Below are 17,615 nucleotides of genomic sequence, written 5' to 3' on the forward strand. Positions count from 1 at the left end.
CTCTCTTTATAGAAAGTTTTTACAAAATTTCTTCTGTTACAAAAAATTCTCTCTTTTATAAGAAAAACTTTGAGATAAATCTATATTTAATAAAAAAAACGTAAAGCTTTTTTTACTATTTTTATTAAAGAACTTTCGAAAAATGCTCTTTTTTAAAGAAAGCTTTGAAAGAGATTTATATTCTATAAAATATAAGCTTTTTTTTCTTAAGAGACTTTTGTGAAAAGTCTCTCTTTTATAAAAAACGTTTGCTGTTATAGAAAATTGTTTTTATAAGAAGCACTTTGAGAGCATTTAAAAACTTTCAAAATTCTCTCTTTTATTAAAAAGCTTTTAAAAATTGCCTCTCTTTCATGAGAAACTTTCTCAGAATTCTTCTTTTTATAGAAACTTTGCAAAAGATCTGCATCTCTTTTTCATAAGAAACTTTAGTAAAAAATCTCTTTTTGTTTAAGAAATTTGTACAAAATTCTCTCTTTTATAAAAATCTATTAGAATTGTTTCTCTATTTTAGAAGAAAATCATTGAAAAAATTATATATTTTATAGAAAAACTTTCAAAATTATCTACTTAATAGAAACATTTTTCAAAAACTTCTCCTTTTTTATATAAAACTTACGTTGACAAAACTATCTGTTATATAAAATTTATTTGAAAAAATCTCTCCTTTGGGAAAATCTCCATTTTCCATTTTTTATTTATTTTTAAAATCGTTAAAATTTGTCATAGATAACTAACTTAAACAAACAACAAATTAAACTGCAAAAAAAAGAAAAGGAAACTAACTTCCTTTTGGCGAGGGTTAAACATTTTCAACAAAAACTTTATTTGCTTAAAATATTAAGGATTTGAAATTCAAAAAATGTCCCAAAAAAATTTACACATGATGTTGCCGTTCAAACAAATTAAATTTAGCTAACATTCATTAATAAAAATGAAAACTAAGGGAAATTTGTTTCTTTGTAAAATTTTTCCTCAGTGTATGTGGCAAATAGATGTTTATTTTCTTTGTAAATGTTTTATGGCTTCTTTAATGGTCTTTAAACCAAAGTCACAAAACCATACGATGTTTGTAACTCTTGTTAGACTACTACAACTACTAACTGCTACTGCTGTTTGCCGTGGTTGCCTTTAAATGTTGCAGCTAAGCTAGATACATATGTGTGTACTATGTAGATATTTAAACCATAATAATGTTGTATGTTTGTATATTCGAAATATTTGTTTACTTTTAAGATTTATTTTATTTTTGTTAGTGATTTGTGTAATTGTTTATTTTTCTTTTTTCTTGTTGTTGTTGGGCCTGTAATGTTAGAAATAGAGAAAAATTTTGTTTGGTATTAAATTTGTGGGTTTCCTTTGTCGACTGCTAGTATGCCTGCCTGGTGTTTTTGGTGTCATAATCATTTATAGTTATATGAACAATTTAAATGATTTAATATAATCATATGTTATATGTTGCATTATTAGATTTAAGCGTTAAGATAAATATCCCAAAATGTATGAAATGTCATTTTATTGATAACAATCATCCCACACATATGCTACATTTAACAAATTACGGATGATTTTAGTTCTTTTAGTCAAAGTCAAAGTTGTAAATTTTTGTTAATAAGTAAAAACATTTTGGTTCGATATAAAAGCTTTTAATTTTATAGCTTTTGTTAAAATATCTTTGTTTTGTGAAAGCTTTTTTTAATACCTTTCATATGATATACATGATGTATATTTATTAAACTTAGTTCTCTCTCTTAGTTAAAAATGGACACATTCGGGACAAATTTGAGATGGTATTGGTATTATGACTATAACTCAGCCAGTTGCAAACCGATTTTGTTAATTTTTAATAGCAAAACTTTCGAAAGTTTTTTTGCGATAACTAAAGTATTTAGATCGCTTAGAAGAATATATAGAAGAAGCCTTAAAAAGTCTTTAAGTAAAATTGTTTATAATAATATGGTCTATTTTGGATTTCAAAGGTCCTTATTACATAGTTGGCTTACTTTTTCTTTAAATATCATAATAATTTTTTTTATTTATTTAATTTTGCTCCACCTCCAAGAAATTTGGGCCGACCAAACATTCTTGTGGCAAGAAAAAACAAATTTCAAAATATGACAAAAAGAATCATAAATGTAATAATTTTTCACACACACATACACAGCTTATCTGTACCAGAACAGAACAAACATTGACGCCCTAATAAATGTTTTGCTAGTTGGGTTGTTCCAACCCACATCTCGGCGGCTGTTTGTTTGCCAACAATTATTAAACGAACTGAGATGATAAAGAAATTGCTAAACATTTGCCAACCCACCAGCAGTATGAAATGGTGATAATGATGTTATTCTGTCACTTTCGAGTTTGTTACATTTGAGGGTTGTGAGAGCAAAGGGAAGGAAGGGGGGGGGGGGGTTAATATATTTATTATTGTAAGCATAATGAAAAATATAAATCATAAATCACAAAAAAAATGTTTATTATTCATGTTGATAACCTTGCTAAGCGCTTCCGTTTATTCATAGACAAGACACACACATACACACGAATACACTTACTCACACCTACATTTTTACTTACTATCGCACATTAATATTTTGTGATTACCCAGCAAGTTCGACAAAGACTCAATGCATCCGAAAGGACACGAATGTACTGTTTGTAATCATCACTTTAGGTCCCCTTTGTAATCGAGAGAGTGAAGTTTTGAACAAACTTAAGCTTTTGTACTGTTCCTTTGCAATCTATGGGGTGACGATCGACTTCCTTGTGGAACTCAAGCACATGTTAAAGTAGCTAGTCGTCTTGGTGGATAGAGGTAACTCTAAATGATAAACCAGGCGCGAATCCAGAGGGGGAAATAATAAATTTTACCCTCCACCAAATTTTTGATACTAAATATAAAAGTGAGGAAATAGAAAAAATAAAATTCCTCCCCCTACAAACGCTTGAGTTGTATACGCTCCTTTAGTATGTTAAATAGGTAGTACGGGAGGGTTGTATCCACTCCTGTGGTATGTTAAATAGGTAGTACGGGACTGTCCAACCAAACAGCTGGGTGACAAGCTACAAGTATAAACTTAAAGAAAGTACTTTTATACAAAATGTTTCAATTTTTAGAACTTTTTAAAATACTACTTTTTAGAAAATATATGTAATGTTTCTTTTAAGAAAATTTCGGTACTGTCCAATCAAACTGCTGGGTAAAAATCCTCAAGTATAAACTTAAATACAGTACTTTTTTACAAAATGTACCAATTTTTGGAACTTTTTAAAATACTAATTTTTAGAAAAAGTATTAATTTAAAGTACTTTTTTGTCTGATATATAGATTCTTTTAAGAAATTAAATTAACTTTTAATTTTAAAATAGTACCTTAACAAAAGTACTTTTTGGATTAAAAAAAGTACTTTTTGGATTAAAATAAAATTTCATTAATATTTAATTTAAAATCAACAAAAAATAACCTTAAAGGTACCAAAAATTATAACCAAAACCAAACCTAGTATTTTGAACAAATAGTACATAACCTCTTTATATAAAAGAAATTTTTAATACATACATATGTGTGTATGTATGTGTGTAAACATAATTTGTCATTAATTTTGGAAAAATTATATTTTTAATAATCAACTATACATAGAATCATTTAATTAAGGGTTGTTTTTGCCTAAAAACCTACTACATATAAACTAGTTTGTCATAGACTACTTTTAGGGTGTATTGTTTAGGGGATATTTTAACAAATATTTGCTTAAATACAAGCTAACTCTTTTTTTTTTTGCTATTGTCTGGTGACAATATACACACATACATATTTCATCATAAGTATAATAACGTTACAGAGATTTAAATTTAAATGACAAATTCGAATTTTTACCTTCTATTACACCCTATTTTTACACTGTATGTCAATAATGCGTAAACATTATTTGATTTAATACAACAGCTGTAGTATTGTTGAAAATTTCCCATTGCAGATTAAAATTTTGTTATTTATTCAACTATGTTTTTTTCTATCTATCTATCTTTCTTTCATTCATTCTTTCAAATTGGTGACTGTTACAATAATGTAATTTTGATTTGATTTTTGAAAGAGATTGGAGAGGGGGGGAAAAAACTTTTTATTTGTTCAACATTATATTCAATTATTGGCAAATCAACACATTTTTATTTCACTTAACGCTTGAATTATTTGAAATTGTATTTAAATTGTATATTTATTACTTTTTATTCACATTTCGTTAGTTATATAATTTTATGTGTGTTTGTTTGGTTACACGAATTAAAATGAAAGTGAAAATTATTTTTTTTTTAATAATTTGGCAAATTGTTAATTCAATTGTAACTGCAAATGTATTTCTTGATAAAAATGTTAAAATATTAAAATTTTGTAAACTTTTTAGAAGTTTTTTTTAAGCAAATACTACATTGTTTAGAGCAACTGCTGGTTAAACTTAGTTTAAACTTAAAATGTTTAAGATTAATGTAATTTAACTTTTTTACACTAAATTATTTTTCAAATTGTTTACATCAACTTTAAAACATTAATCTTTGAAAACTTTTAGTTAAACTTAGTTTAAACTTTCAAATTTCAAGTTTAGCCTGCCATAATATATTTAAACGAAAGTATTCTTTAAAAGTTTGGACGTACAAGAACATTTGAATGGAATTGTAAAGTTTAATCTCTAAATATCTTAATCTATTAGTTAAACTTAGTTTAAACTTGAAAACTTAAGGTTTAGCAAACATCAACAACTTCGTATTAAATTTTTCGTTTAAAATCTCAACATAAAAATAAATTTTAATTAAAATCATTAAAATGTGTTTAAAACATCTCATAAACTGTTAGTTAAACTTAATTTAAACCTAAAAAAGATTAATTAAGTTTATTACTTGTAATCTTAATAATTCTTCACAAATGTTTGTATAAGTAGAAAATAAAACGTTAATCTTTAAAAACACCTAGTTAAACTTAGTTTAAACTTGAAAACTACAAATTAAGCCAACATTAACATCTTCGAATGAAAGTATTCGTTAAAAATCCCAACATAAAAGGAATTTTTAATAAACTTTAAAACTTTAACTCCTATTTAAACTTGGTTTAAACTTAAAAATGCAAGTTTAGCATATATTACCAACTTCTAGTGAAAGTATTCATTGAAAAGAAAAAATTTAAGGAAATCTTGTTAAAAAACTCTTTAAACATAGAGATTTTATTTAAAACTTGTGGACAAACTTGACTAAACTTTAGTTAAACTTTAACAATTTAAGTTCAACTAAAAACAATAAAACAAGTTACACTAATACCAATAAAACAAACTAAATAGAAACTTCAACAAAGCGTAAACTAAGAAATTGCCACACCTTAACAGATAACTTAAACTTTATCTAAACCTTAGTTAAACTTTCTTTAACAAAACCCTGTCTAAATTAAACAAAATTCTATAAATAATGAAATTCTAAAACTTATTTTCATTTTCAACATGCCTTAACTTGCCTTAAGTTTACTTAAACCCCAGTTAAACTTTGTTGACAAAAAAAAAACTTTTTTTAACCAACGTTTTTTCTATCAATAACAACAACATAACGCTTTTTTCCCACAACAATTATAATAATTGGAAATTTCAACAAATTCTAATGTTTATTTGTTTAACTTGAGTGTGGCACAAGTGAAGTGAATGGCTTTTCAAGCGGAAGCAAGACAAGTATCAATGAATAAATTATAGTTGTTATTGTTATTATTATTATTACAGTCCTGTAACAAGAAACAAGTGTTAAAAGTCACGCGCCCATTTCAAAGATGCTGCAGGCTTTGCTTGACTAACAGTAAAGGATACACAACAAATAAATAACAACAGCAGCAGCAGCAAAAGCAAACAAACTGAAATGTTTATCCAAAGCGTACAGTTGCAAATTGACTCGATTATATTGTCAAATAGAAAAACAAACCTCATACCAACAACACACTTCCTCCTCACTTTTATCAGCTAAAAACAAGTGCAGGGCAAGAAATTTTCCCAAAAAAAAACACACACAAATTTGGAGGAAGGAGGTTTTCATTCATATAGTCATGTACACATTATCCTTGTTTGTTATGCTTAAGGGGGACCAAAAGCTAACAATCGTTAAAGTGCTTACGAACACACTATAGATGTGTTCACATTCTCATCATTTAAACAACAACAACTCTTTGCTCGTACAAGTGTTGTGAAACTGTTGAAAAAGAATTTGTTTTTACAGTGATTTCAAAAGCTCTCAATGGGTCCATAAGAAAAATTCACATAAAACCCATAAAGTGGGTTTGTGTTAATGGTTTCATATTGCCACCCCTTGACATGCCACACTCACACACACACACACACACACAAATATACATTTATACAATATTTGCCTTGATATTAATGCCACACGCCACAATCTATAAATGTTACCACACACTTTCAACGCCCCTGTTGTTAAACAGCTCCCAACGAAGGAAACAAAAATTTATTCCATCAAAGTAAAATAAAACAAAAAAATTCTATTCATTCATGACCAAAAAAAAATCATTATTGTGAATTTTTTTTTTGGAGGGTAAAGCAGGACTTTATTTGCGTTATATTACCGTATGATGTTATTGTTGTTGTTATCAGCATATACAAAAAAAGAGCATTAAACAAGGCGTATCAGATTTCATTATATTACTCAATTTGTCCTTCTTGCTTTTATTCATTATACATATTATTTGTTTGAATGTTTCCTTTTGATAAAGTTAAGATTTGTAATCGAATGATTTAGTTTGGGGGAGAGTACAGACGGACAGTTAAAGGACATATTTTTAAATTAATAAAATTTAATTTCTATAAATTTGCTGAGTTTGTTTTTAACTTAAAAAAGACAATTTTAATCAAATTAAAATGGAAATGTTTGAAATCATTAAATGAACTGGAAAATATTTTAAATGCTGAGCTTTTAAATTTAAGAGTAAAAGAAATCAAAAAACTAAATAATAATGAAATTTATTTTGTTTTCTTGCAGGTCTGGTTTAAAAATCGTCGCGCCAAATGCCGCCAACAGTTGCAGCAGCAACAGCAGTCAAATAGTTTAAGCAACTCGAAATCGGTTAATTCGGGTTCCGGTTCCGCCTCGTGTTCATCCTCCTCCTCACGCAATACATCGAATAACGGCAGCAGCAATTCCAATTCAACGAATTCTTCCAAATCCAACAGTCATCATTCCTCGTCCGCCAATAACAATAACAACAACAATAACAGCAACAAATCAAATAACAATTCATCGAATAATAATTCCTCCTCACAGGGCTCTTCGGCCGCAGCGGCTGCAGCAGCCGTGGCACAATCCATTAAGTCACATCACAGTTCCTTCCACAATTCCTCCTCGTCCGCCTCCGCCGTTACACCAAGCAGCTCCTCAGCCGTTTCACATTTACATCACATGGCCGGCAGTAGTGTGGGTTCGGGGTCAGCTGGTGGTCTTAATACCTCGGGCGGTGCTAATCATCAGAATTCTTCACCTTTACTGCCCACACCTGCCACCTCGGTTAGTCCGGTTAGTATTGTGTGCAAGAAAGAACATCTGGGCGGTTCCGGCTATCCGGGCTCAAATGTTGATGCTTTGCGTGGCTCATCTTATGATACTCTTAAGGAATCGGGTGGCGATATCAGTTCTAGTTCTCATCATCATAGTATTTATGGCACAGCTGCCTCCGCCAATCCTCGACTTTTACAACCTGGTGGCAATATTACGCCCATGGATTCGAACAGCAGCATTACCACACCCTCACCTCCCATTACACCCATGTCTCCACAGTCGGCGGCCGCAGCTCATGCTGCCCAAACCGCCCAATCGGCTCATCACTCAGCCGCCCATTCGGCCGCCTATATGTCCAATCATGATTCCTATAACTTCTGGCATAATCAATATCAACAATATCCCAACAACTATGCTCAAGCGCCGAGCTATTACTCTCAAATGGAATATTTCAGCAATCAAAATCAAGTCAACTATAATATGGGTCATTCGGGCTATTCAGCTGCCACCAATTTCGGTCTCTCACCTAGTCCCTCGTTTACGGGCACCGTTTCGGCTCAGGCATTCTCACAAAATAGTCTAGACTACATGACGCCTCAGGATAAATATGTCAATATGGTGTAGAATCTGCTGATACAATATTGCGGCAATAAATCGGATGATGATTCAGTCAGTGGTTCATATGTCTCGACTAAAGCGCCGTTTGAGTATGCATAAATTTTAAGGTGAAAATTGTTGTTTTTGTTTTTTTAGTAGTCTGAAATTCACTAGAAATCAGTTTTAAAACATATCCTACAATGAAATTAAAGTATTTTTAATTTTTTTTTTTTTTTTTGGTTAAAAGGAAAAAAGAGAAAAATTTTATAAGAAAATATCAAATTTTAGCTTGAAAATCTAAAAAGAAAGCAAAAAGTTTTAAATGTAAAGAAAGAGGTTTTGAAAATTATGAAAACTCTATTTGGCTCCCAGATCGGCAAAGAGCTTTCTTGCTCTCTTAAAAGAGAACTTATTTTTTGCTCTCTGCTGATGTAGGCTTTGGTTAGTTAGTTATTCATAGCACTCTCTTTCATGAATTTTTAAACAATTCTTGATTTCCTACATCATCAGAGACTAAAAACTAAGTTCTCTTACTGGTTTTTATCGTTTTTTTATACAAGTGTTTAAAGAGTGCAAAAAAGCTCATAATAAAGCTTCTTGCCGATAGGGACTTTAATTTTATTGATTTTTTAAATAAAATGCTACTTTGGTTTTCTAAAGAAATTTTCTAAAAACTAAGAAAAACTTGTAAATAACTATTGATTCATTTTTTATCATTTAACAGCCAAGATCAACGAAAATCGAGTGATAAAATTTAAAAAAACACATAATAAGTATACAATCTAAAAAAAGACATAATTTGTACTCAAAAATCCTTAAAAAAAAACCGAAATGAAATGATAAAAAATTAAATTAAAACCCAAATAAACTTGTCGCATGTTTAAAACATTTTTTTATATATAAATAATTTACAGTATTTTTAGAAGAAAAAAAAACTAATTTCTTAATTTTTAAATAATTTTATAATAATTTCACCTACAAACAAACTAAAAACCCCAAAAACTTTTCAAAGTATTATTAAATAAAACCCACACACACACAATTGTAAATGATGATAAAATCTATCAGAAAAACAAAACAAAAAAATAGATTTAAAATTATTAAAATTAAAAAAAACTAAATATAAAAGTCCTTTTAATTGTATTTCATATCACTATTATTAAAAAAATAAAAGAAAAAATATTAAAAAAAACCCAAAACTAATAATAAAAATATTTTGTATAAAATTATCTAAAACAAAAAAATTTCTACTAAATGTATAAATTTAAAAAAAAATCCACAAAAAAGAAAACTTATTATAAATAGCAAATAAAAGTTCAAATCTTAAAAAATTTATAAAAAGGGAAAATAAAAAAATAATAATTATTAATATATATATAGATAAAAAACCACAACTTCTTACATATTTTTAGCAACTAGTAAATTTTATTTAGACGTTGTATAAAACAAAAAAAAATAAAAAAATTTCAAACTTTAAAAAAACCCGCCCCCTCCATGCCCTCTTAAAAGTAACTAAGTAATTGTATGCTCTAAATAATAATAAAAAATAATAATAAACCCTTAACTAATCTGTGTACAAAAACAAAAAAAATTATATATAACAAACAAAAAAAATATTATAAAATTTAACTTAATATTAAACTTTTCACTCAAAAACTAAATTTTATTTTTTATGTTAATTTTTTTTTTTTAAATACTAAAAACAAAACATTCCTTTTTTAATGAATTTATATTTTATATATATTATTTTTCTTAATTTGATTTGTTTTAAACAATTTAATATTTTTAAATAAATTTAAAAAACAAAAAAACCAACATTAAATATATTATTTAGTTAATAATTTTAGTTTTTTCCTAACCAAACTTTCGCTATCAACCCCTTCCCCCTTTTCAACTCTACGTTCTTTTTTTTGAGTAGCAGTTTCTTTTTGTAAGTTAGTTTCATATATTTTCATTATTATTCCTTAAAGTTTAAGTAAGAATTTATTTTTATTATAATTAAAGAAGAAAAAAAATAAATGCAAAAACTAAATAAATGTAAAAAATTATATATAAATATATATAAAGAAAAATATAAAAATAATAATAAAAAAATATAAATTATGGTCTTTTATTTATAAATATAAGAGAGCTTTTTTAACAAATTACACTTCAACATAGGTTTCTTAGTGGGGAAGGTATATTGGGTGTATGCTGAAGTTTGTAACGCACAATAATATCGGCTCAGAATCATTTTCTAAGTCGATTGTGAACTTTGTAATCAAACTACAGGTCGCAATTTTGAAGATTATTCAATGAAATTTGGTACATGATCTTCTATTCACCCAGGGAAGCTTATTGAAAATGGTTAAGATCGTTTCATTCTTTCACCTAGCCCCCACACAACTGTACCCCCGAAAAGGGTTTATAAACATTGTAATCAAACTACAGGTCGCAATTTTGGAGATAATTCAATAAAATTTGGCACATGATCTTCTGTTATACCATAGACGAAGTCTATTGAAAAAGGTTAAGATCGTTTCATCATTTCCCCTAGCCCCCACACAACTGTACCCCCGAAAAGGGCTTGTAAACCTTATAATCAAACTACAGTTAGCAGTTTTAAAGATAATTCAATGAAATTTGCACATGATTTTTAATGGTGTCGTAGACGAAGCCTATTAAAAATAGTTAACAACGGTCCATTATTTCACCTAGGTCCCAACTGAACCCGCCAAATAGGGCTTTTAAGTTCATAATTATGTTTAATATACTCGTATCTCGACAAAAAGCTGCAAAACCAAGTTCTATACTAGCCCTGATGACCATCATGAACTTTATAATTATAGGGCCTTATTTGATCCTAGCCCCTATAAAAAGCCTAAAAATGGCCTAAGTATATCTGAGGCAATGTACATTTCAACTTAAATGCTTTATTATGTAAACTAAATCACATTTTATTCGCATACAGGTGTAGGGTATTATATGGTCAGCCTCGTTCGACTATACTTCTTACTTATGCTTTGCAGCCCTAAAGCCAATTCGCAATTTTTCTTTTAATTATTTACATAAATGTCAAAGTTCTTCAAGTAAAATTTGAAAATTCTAGCTTTTATAGTTTCTCAGATATACAAATTCATATATTTAATATATGTAGTTCCAAACCGCAACCTCCCACCGCCTAAAATAATTTTTACATGAATATTACAGTTATTCGTGAAAAATTTCAAGAATATAGTTCTATGAGTTGCCCCAATAAACGAATTTTTGTATTAAATTCATATGCGATTTTTTCGCATCTAAGGAAGTTCTGTTTTTGTTGGCTATATATAATTTCCTCTAATTCCCACTGGAGCATAGGGCGCCAGTAACTGCCGACCGCCAGCGGACCAGATTATTTGCGATAGCTCCTATTCATTCAGGTTAAGTCTAGGTTGTTTATTTCGGATTGAGTGGAACGCTATGAATTACGTGGTGAAATGGGTTCCATCTTAACGCATGCACGGCCATTCCATCTTAATGCAGATATAGCATTTTTGCCAGTTTGTGATAGCAACATCGAGTTTGAAATGGTTTTAGACCAGAAAATGTTTGTTTTGAGCCAATGGTTTACAAAAGTTTATAGTCGGTGGGTAATGCTACGACTTACTTTACAGGCTGTAAATCCATAGAGAATTATCGACTTGATGTTTGCTTCGAAAATTCTTAATTTAGCGCAAAGGCTGATATTATAACTTTGCCATATAAGGGACAATATACAAATGGATGCTCTTGCCTTATTGATTTTGTTATCAACATTCAAATCGTAAACTCCACTATTTAAAAAAATGTTCTTCTACTCATAAAGGTTCTGTTTTACTCAAGTTGACTTTACACGACCACATAAGTTATATGATCTGTCAAAATTTTTGTGTAGATTGGATCAATGTGAAGTCATCACACATTGAGAGAGAATACGTATGGAAAATTTGACAGTTATATAGCTCTCTTCATTTTTTGAAATGATTCAAAAAACATATATGTAAACACATATAAATAAAGTAAAACAGCTGTTTCCATCTTCCTTTGTTATTGTTCTATACCAATCCTTTATTTTCTCATTAGCTTTTCGTTTGCCGGTGTTCATTTTAACTCCCGTACATTTTATTATTTCCGAAGATCCAATATAGTCAACTTTAGATATTAATGCATATATCATCTGCCTAGGCCAAGTAATCTAGGTATTGATAGTTGATTTTTCACCGGATTCCCCGGCTTTTGTTCTCTATTGTTCATTATCCATTTTCTCCAAAAAACAGGGGAGAACATAAAAAGTTCAGATATTTCGCCCTTGTGTAGTGAAATAAGTTTCTCTCGTATTTCCCTTCTAATGCTGACAATATATTTATTTTCTATTAATCCTGTCAAATGCTTTCTCAAAATCTCAATCAAAATCATTTTAACGTAGATCTCTTAGGCATTCCGGCTGTTTCATGACATCACACTATAGCATCTATGAGAAAAATACTACCACAGGATATACGGAAGTTAATAACTTAGTTGGTTAGCTAGTTAGTTAGTTAATTAGTTAGTTAGTTAGTTAGTTAGTTAGTTAGTTAGTTAGTTAGTTAGTTAGTTAGTTAGTTAGTTTTGAATTGTCTATAATATTGAACCTAGAAATATGAAATTAAGTATGTAGAGTCTGAATTAGTTGAGAATCCATAAAATTGAACTTTTATTCTTTTTATTAGGTATGTAGATTCAGAATTAGATGAGAACCCCTAAAAGGGGGTTTAGTTAGTTAGTTAGTTAGTTAGTTAGTTAGTTAGTTAGTTAGTTAGTTAATTAGTTAGTTAGTTAGTTAGTAAGTTAGTTAGTAAGTTAGTTAGTAGGTTAGTTAGTTCGTTAGTTAGTTCGTTAGTTAGTTAGTTAGTTAGTTAGTTAGTTAGTTAGTTAGTTAGTTAGTTAGTTAGTTAGTTAGTTAGTTAGTTAGTTAGTAAGTTAGTTAGTTAGTTAGTTAGTTAGTTAGTTAGTTAGTTAGTTAGTTAGTTTGTTAGTTAGTTCGTTAGTTAGTTAGTTAGTTAGTTAGTTAGTTAGTTAGTTTTGAATTGTCTATAATATTGAACCTAGAAATATGAAATTAAGTATGTAGAGTCGGAATTAGTTGAGAATCCATAAAATGGAACTTTTATTCTTTTTATTAGGTATGTAGATTCAGAATTAGATGAGAACCCCTAAAAGGGGGTTTAGTTAGTTAGTTAGTAAGTTAGTTAGTTAGTAGGTTAGTTAGTTAGTTAGTTAGTTAGTTAGTTAGTTAGTTAGTTAGTTAGTTAGTTAGTTAGTTAGTTCGTTAGTTAGTTCATTAGTTAGTTAGTTAGTTAGTTAGTTAGTTAGTTAGTTAGTTAGTTAGTTAGTTAGTTAGTTAGTTAGTTAGTTAGTTAGTTAGTTAGTTAGTTAGTTAGTTAGTTTTGAATTGTCTATAATATTGAACCTAGAAATAGTTAGTTAGTTAGTTAGTTAGTTAGTTAGTTAGTTAGTTAGTTAGTTAGTTAGTTAGTTAGTTAGTTAGTTAGTTAGTTAGTTAGTTAGTTAGTTAGTTAGTTAGTTAGTTAGTTAGTTAGTTAGTTAGTAAGTTAGTTAGTAAGTTAGTTAGTAGGTTAGTTAGTTAGTTAGTTAGTTAGTTAGTTAGTTAGTTAGTTAGTTAGTTAGTTAGTTAGTTAGTTAGTTAGTTAGTTCGTTAGTTAGTTAGTTAGTTAGTAAGTTAGTTAGTTAGTTAGTTAGTTAGTTAGTTAGTTAGTTAGTTAGTTAGTTAGTTAGTTAGTTAGTTCGTTAGTTAGTTTTGAATTGTCTATAATATTGAACCTAGAAATATAAAATTAAGTATGTAGAGTCTGAATTAGTTGAGAATCCATAAAATGGAACTTTTATTCTTTTTATTAGGTATGTAGATTCAGAATTAGATGAGAACCCCTAAAAGGGGGTTTAGTTAGTTATTTAGTAAGTTAGTTAGTTAGTTAGATAGTTAGATAGTTAGTGAGTGAGTTAGTTAGTTAGTTAGTTAGTTAGTTAGTTAGTTATTTAGTAAGTTAGTTAGTTAGTAAGTCAGTTAGTAGGTTAGTTAGTTAGTTTGCTACTTTGCTAATTAGTTAGTTAGTTAAAATTTCGAGATTGTTTTTTCAAAAAGTAAATTTAATGAAACTAATTATTATCACTACAGCAATTTTTAATAAAACTACAAAATATTCATAATTATTATTAAATGACTTCTGATTTCAATATAAATTATTCATTCGCATTATTTTTCACTTAAAAAACAAAACCCATTCGTTTGTTTTTGTTGTTTTTTTTCAATTTTATTCTGTGATGCATTAAATGTAGAGAAAAAAATTCCATTAACATACTTAATACCTTTTCATTTATATAAATATTTAAACCCAATTTATTTGCTGAAATTCGAAACAAAAAAGGGAGAAAAGGCCCATACACTTCCCACGCACTTTGATGAAATAATAAAAAAACAACAAAAACGGCAGCAGTAAAAATAGCAAATGAAGTTCTTTAAAAGAAAGAAAAAAATAATAAAAAGGGGAAAAACTAAAACAGGACGCGTGTTGCTTATAGAATTACCAACTAATTTCATATTTATGAGGCTTCGACTTTTGCTACTCTACGTCGTTCCTTTCTACCATACATATAATCATCTTCTTCATCAGTCAGTCAGCCAGTCATCCAACCATTCGTATTTCTATTAGAGTATTTGAGTTAGTGAAACTGTGTAGATGAATAGATGGATGTATGTATGTATATATGTTTTGTGTGTGTTTGCTGGTGTTTTGTTTTCGCAGTGTGACCCACAAGTAGCTGCTGATAAATGCTAAAATATTTTTCAGAATTTTTATTCGAATTTTTTGCCAATGATGTTAAAAATGTGTGTGTTAGAGTAAATTGATTTTAATCTATTACCCAAAGAACGTATGCACGCTCATATTCCAACGATCCAATGGAAAAAATAAACAACTAAATATATTCTACTATTAATACCACACTCCACTTACTTTTGCCAGATGATATCTGACATTTCGACAGCCAACTGCTGTGGCACGTGTCTTTTTCTGGTCACAAGGACCAACGCAAGAACAACAACAACAGCAGCAACCAAACAAATACATCTTAGAAAATATAAAAAAAACAACTAAATGAACGTAGTAATTTGAAGAAGTTTTAAAAGTGTCGTTTTGGTATTCCAATGTATTTATTTGTTAAAACATCACTTTGATTATCCTCTTACAGCCGTAACGCCAATCCCCCTCCTCCAGGGTACAATTTTCCAGCCTTTTACAAATCTAGTTTGTGGCATTTATTTGTGGCTGACGACGTCCGTTGTCATTTGTTTGGCATTTTGTACCGGCTAATTAAATGTCGATAAATGAGATGAAAACAAAGCAGCAAACGTTCAGTCATTTTCTTCTATAAATGTATTATTAATCATGAAAATCCTTTAGTTTTATTCGATATAATCTGTGATTCTATCTATTAATCATAAATGATAATTAAATGTAGATGTTTAAGTTGAATTTTATTTAATTTAATGAGTATTGGTTGAAAATAAATTAATTAAGTTTTATATATTAAAATACATACTTATGTGGCATAGAAATTTAATAGTTTTTTTAATTAATATTTTCAAACATTATTTACACTCAAAAAAACGCATTGAATAGTCCGCACTCGAGTTAATCTGAAGCGGAATACATTGACTAACCTACCTAAAAAAATCCAGAATATCAACTAGACTTAATACTAGAGTAAACTATAGTCTATACTGTAGACTTGACTATAGACTTCACCCCAGACTTAGACAAGACTAGAATTAAAATTAGTCTATTGACTAGTCTACAAAAAACTCAGTATAGACTAGATTAGAGAAAAGAAAAAAACTAGACAATATTATTGACCAGACAACTGACATGACTATAGACTAGACTATTGACTAGTCTAAACACAAGAATATTAATTAGTCTATACACTGGACTATTGACTAGTCTTTACACTAGATTTTACTAGGCAAGACAATATATAGGTTTAGGTTTTGTTTTTTTTTTTTGATGCACAGGAGGTGTGGAATCTTTAGTCTATAGTCTAGTCTAGTCTATAGTCTAGTCTATAGTCTAGTCTATAGTCTAGTCTATAGTCTAGTCTATAGTCTAGTCTATAGTCTAGTCTATAGTCTAGTCTATAGTCTAGTCTATAGTCTAGTCTATAGTCTAGTCTATAGTCTAGTCTATAGTCTAGTCTATAGTCTAGTCTATAGTCTAGTCTATAGTCTAGTCTATAGTCTAGTCTATAGTCTATAGTCTAGTCTATATTCTAGTCTATGGTCTAGTCTATAGTCTATATTTTAGTCTATAGTCTAGTCTATATTCTAGTCTATAGTCTAGTCTATATTTTAGTCTATAGTCTAGTCCATAGACTAGTTTGTAATTCTATAGTATATTCTAGCGCACAGTATATTCTATAGTGTAAAGTTTCATCTATAGTCTAGTTTATTCTAACCTGTACACTAGTATATAGTCTACTCAATAATCTAGTCTATAGTTGAGTCAGTAGTCTTTTTTATAGTCTAGTCTATTGTATAGCCTAAATGTTTTATTAGACTAGACTATAGACTATACTACTGACTAAACTATAGATTTGACTATTCACTAGACTATTATAACAAAAACTAAGAAAATTTTTCCTATTTTAAATAATATCATATTAATTAGTAATTCATTTCAAAATAAAAAATATAATTTCTAATATTAATTAAAAATAAGATAAATTTGCAAAAAATATTTAATTTAAAACAAATAAATTATGAATTATACCTGGGCAGACATAAAAAAACACACAAACAAATTAATCAATAAAAACTATTTCGAGACATAAACAAGAAAATCCTGCAAAATAATTTTGTTTATTTTTCTTATGTAATCCATTTGATTTGCTGCAAAAGCAACAACAATATTTAAAACCCAAAAAAGCAAAAACAATTTGTTTAATTACATTTCTACGTACTAAAATACTCTCAAGCTTTAATGGTATTTCAGGCAATTTACTATAAAATTAAATTTTCCAAAGAAAAAAAATCTCATTACAACATAGAAATTTAATGTATTTCTCCTCACTAATGCTTTTATTTCGAACTGTAAGTATGTATGTATGTAAGAGTATGTATTTATGAACAGAAACAATTTATAAAAAATATATATAAAACTCAACAGTATTTGATATAAAATATGAAATTCCTAATAAATTGAATAGTTAACTAAGGACAATATTTTAAATTTAATTAAATGTACCAACATCATCTTACCCAAAATACACCATCACAAAAACCCACACAAAAACAGCATACAACATACAAATATTCTCCTAGTTTGCTGCTGCCTGCTGCTGTTATACAAATCGATTTCAAAAGAAAAAATAATTTTCAAATGTATTCAAAAACTGTACTCAAATTATAAAACTGTTCCCATATTTCAGTT

At 28.5% G+C, this 17,615-nt stretch overlaps 1 protein-coding gene across 2 annotated transcripts in view; it reads left to right on the forward strand.

Moving 5' to 3' along the window:
- Window positions 1-9,001, forward strand: part of LOC111680505 (homeotic protein ocelliless) — a 32,963-nt gene extending 23,962 nt beyond the window's left edge. For both annotated transcript variants that reach the window (XM_046946793.1, XM_046946792.1), the window contains exon 4: window positions 7,021-9,001. In XM_046946793.1, coding sequence (XP_046802749.1) covers window positions 7,021-8,157 — 1,137 coding nt within the window. In that variant the 3' untranslated portion in view covers window positions 8,158-9,001. The remainder of the gene's footprint in view (window positions 1-7,020) is intronic.
- Window positions 9,002-17,615: the final 8,614 nt, after the last annotated feature.

Source organism: Lucilia cuprina, chromosome 3, assembly GCF_022045245.1.
Source record: "Lucilia cuprina isolate Lc7/37 chromosome 3, ASM2204524v1, whole genome shotgun sequence".
Taxonomy (NCBI): Eukaryota; Metazoa; Arthropoda; class Insecta; order Diptera; family Calliphoridae; genus Lucilia; species Lucilia cuprina.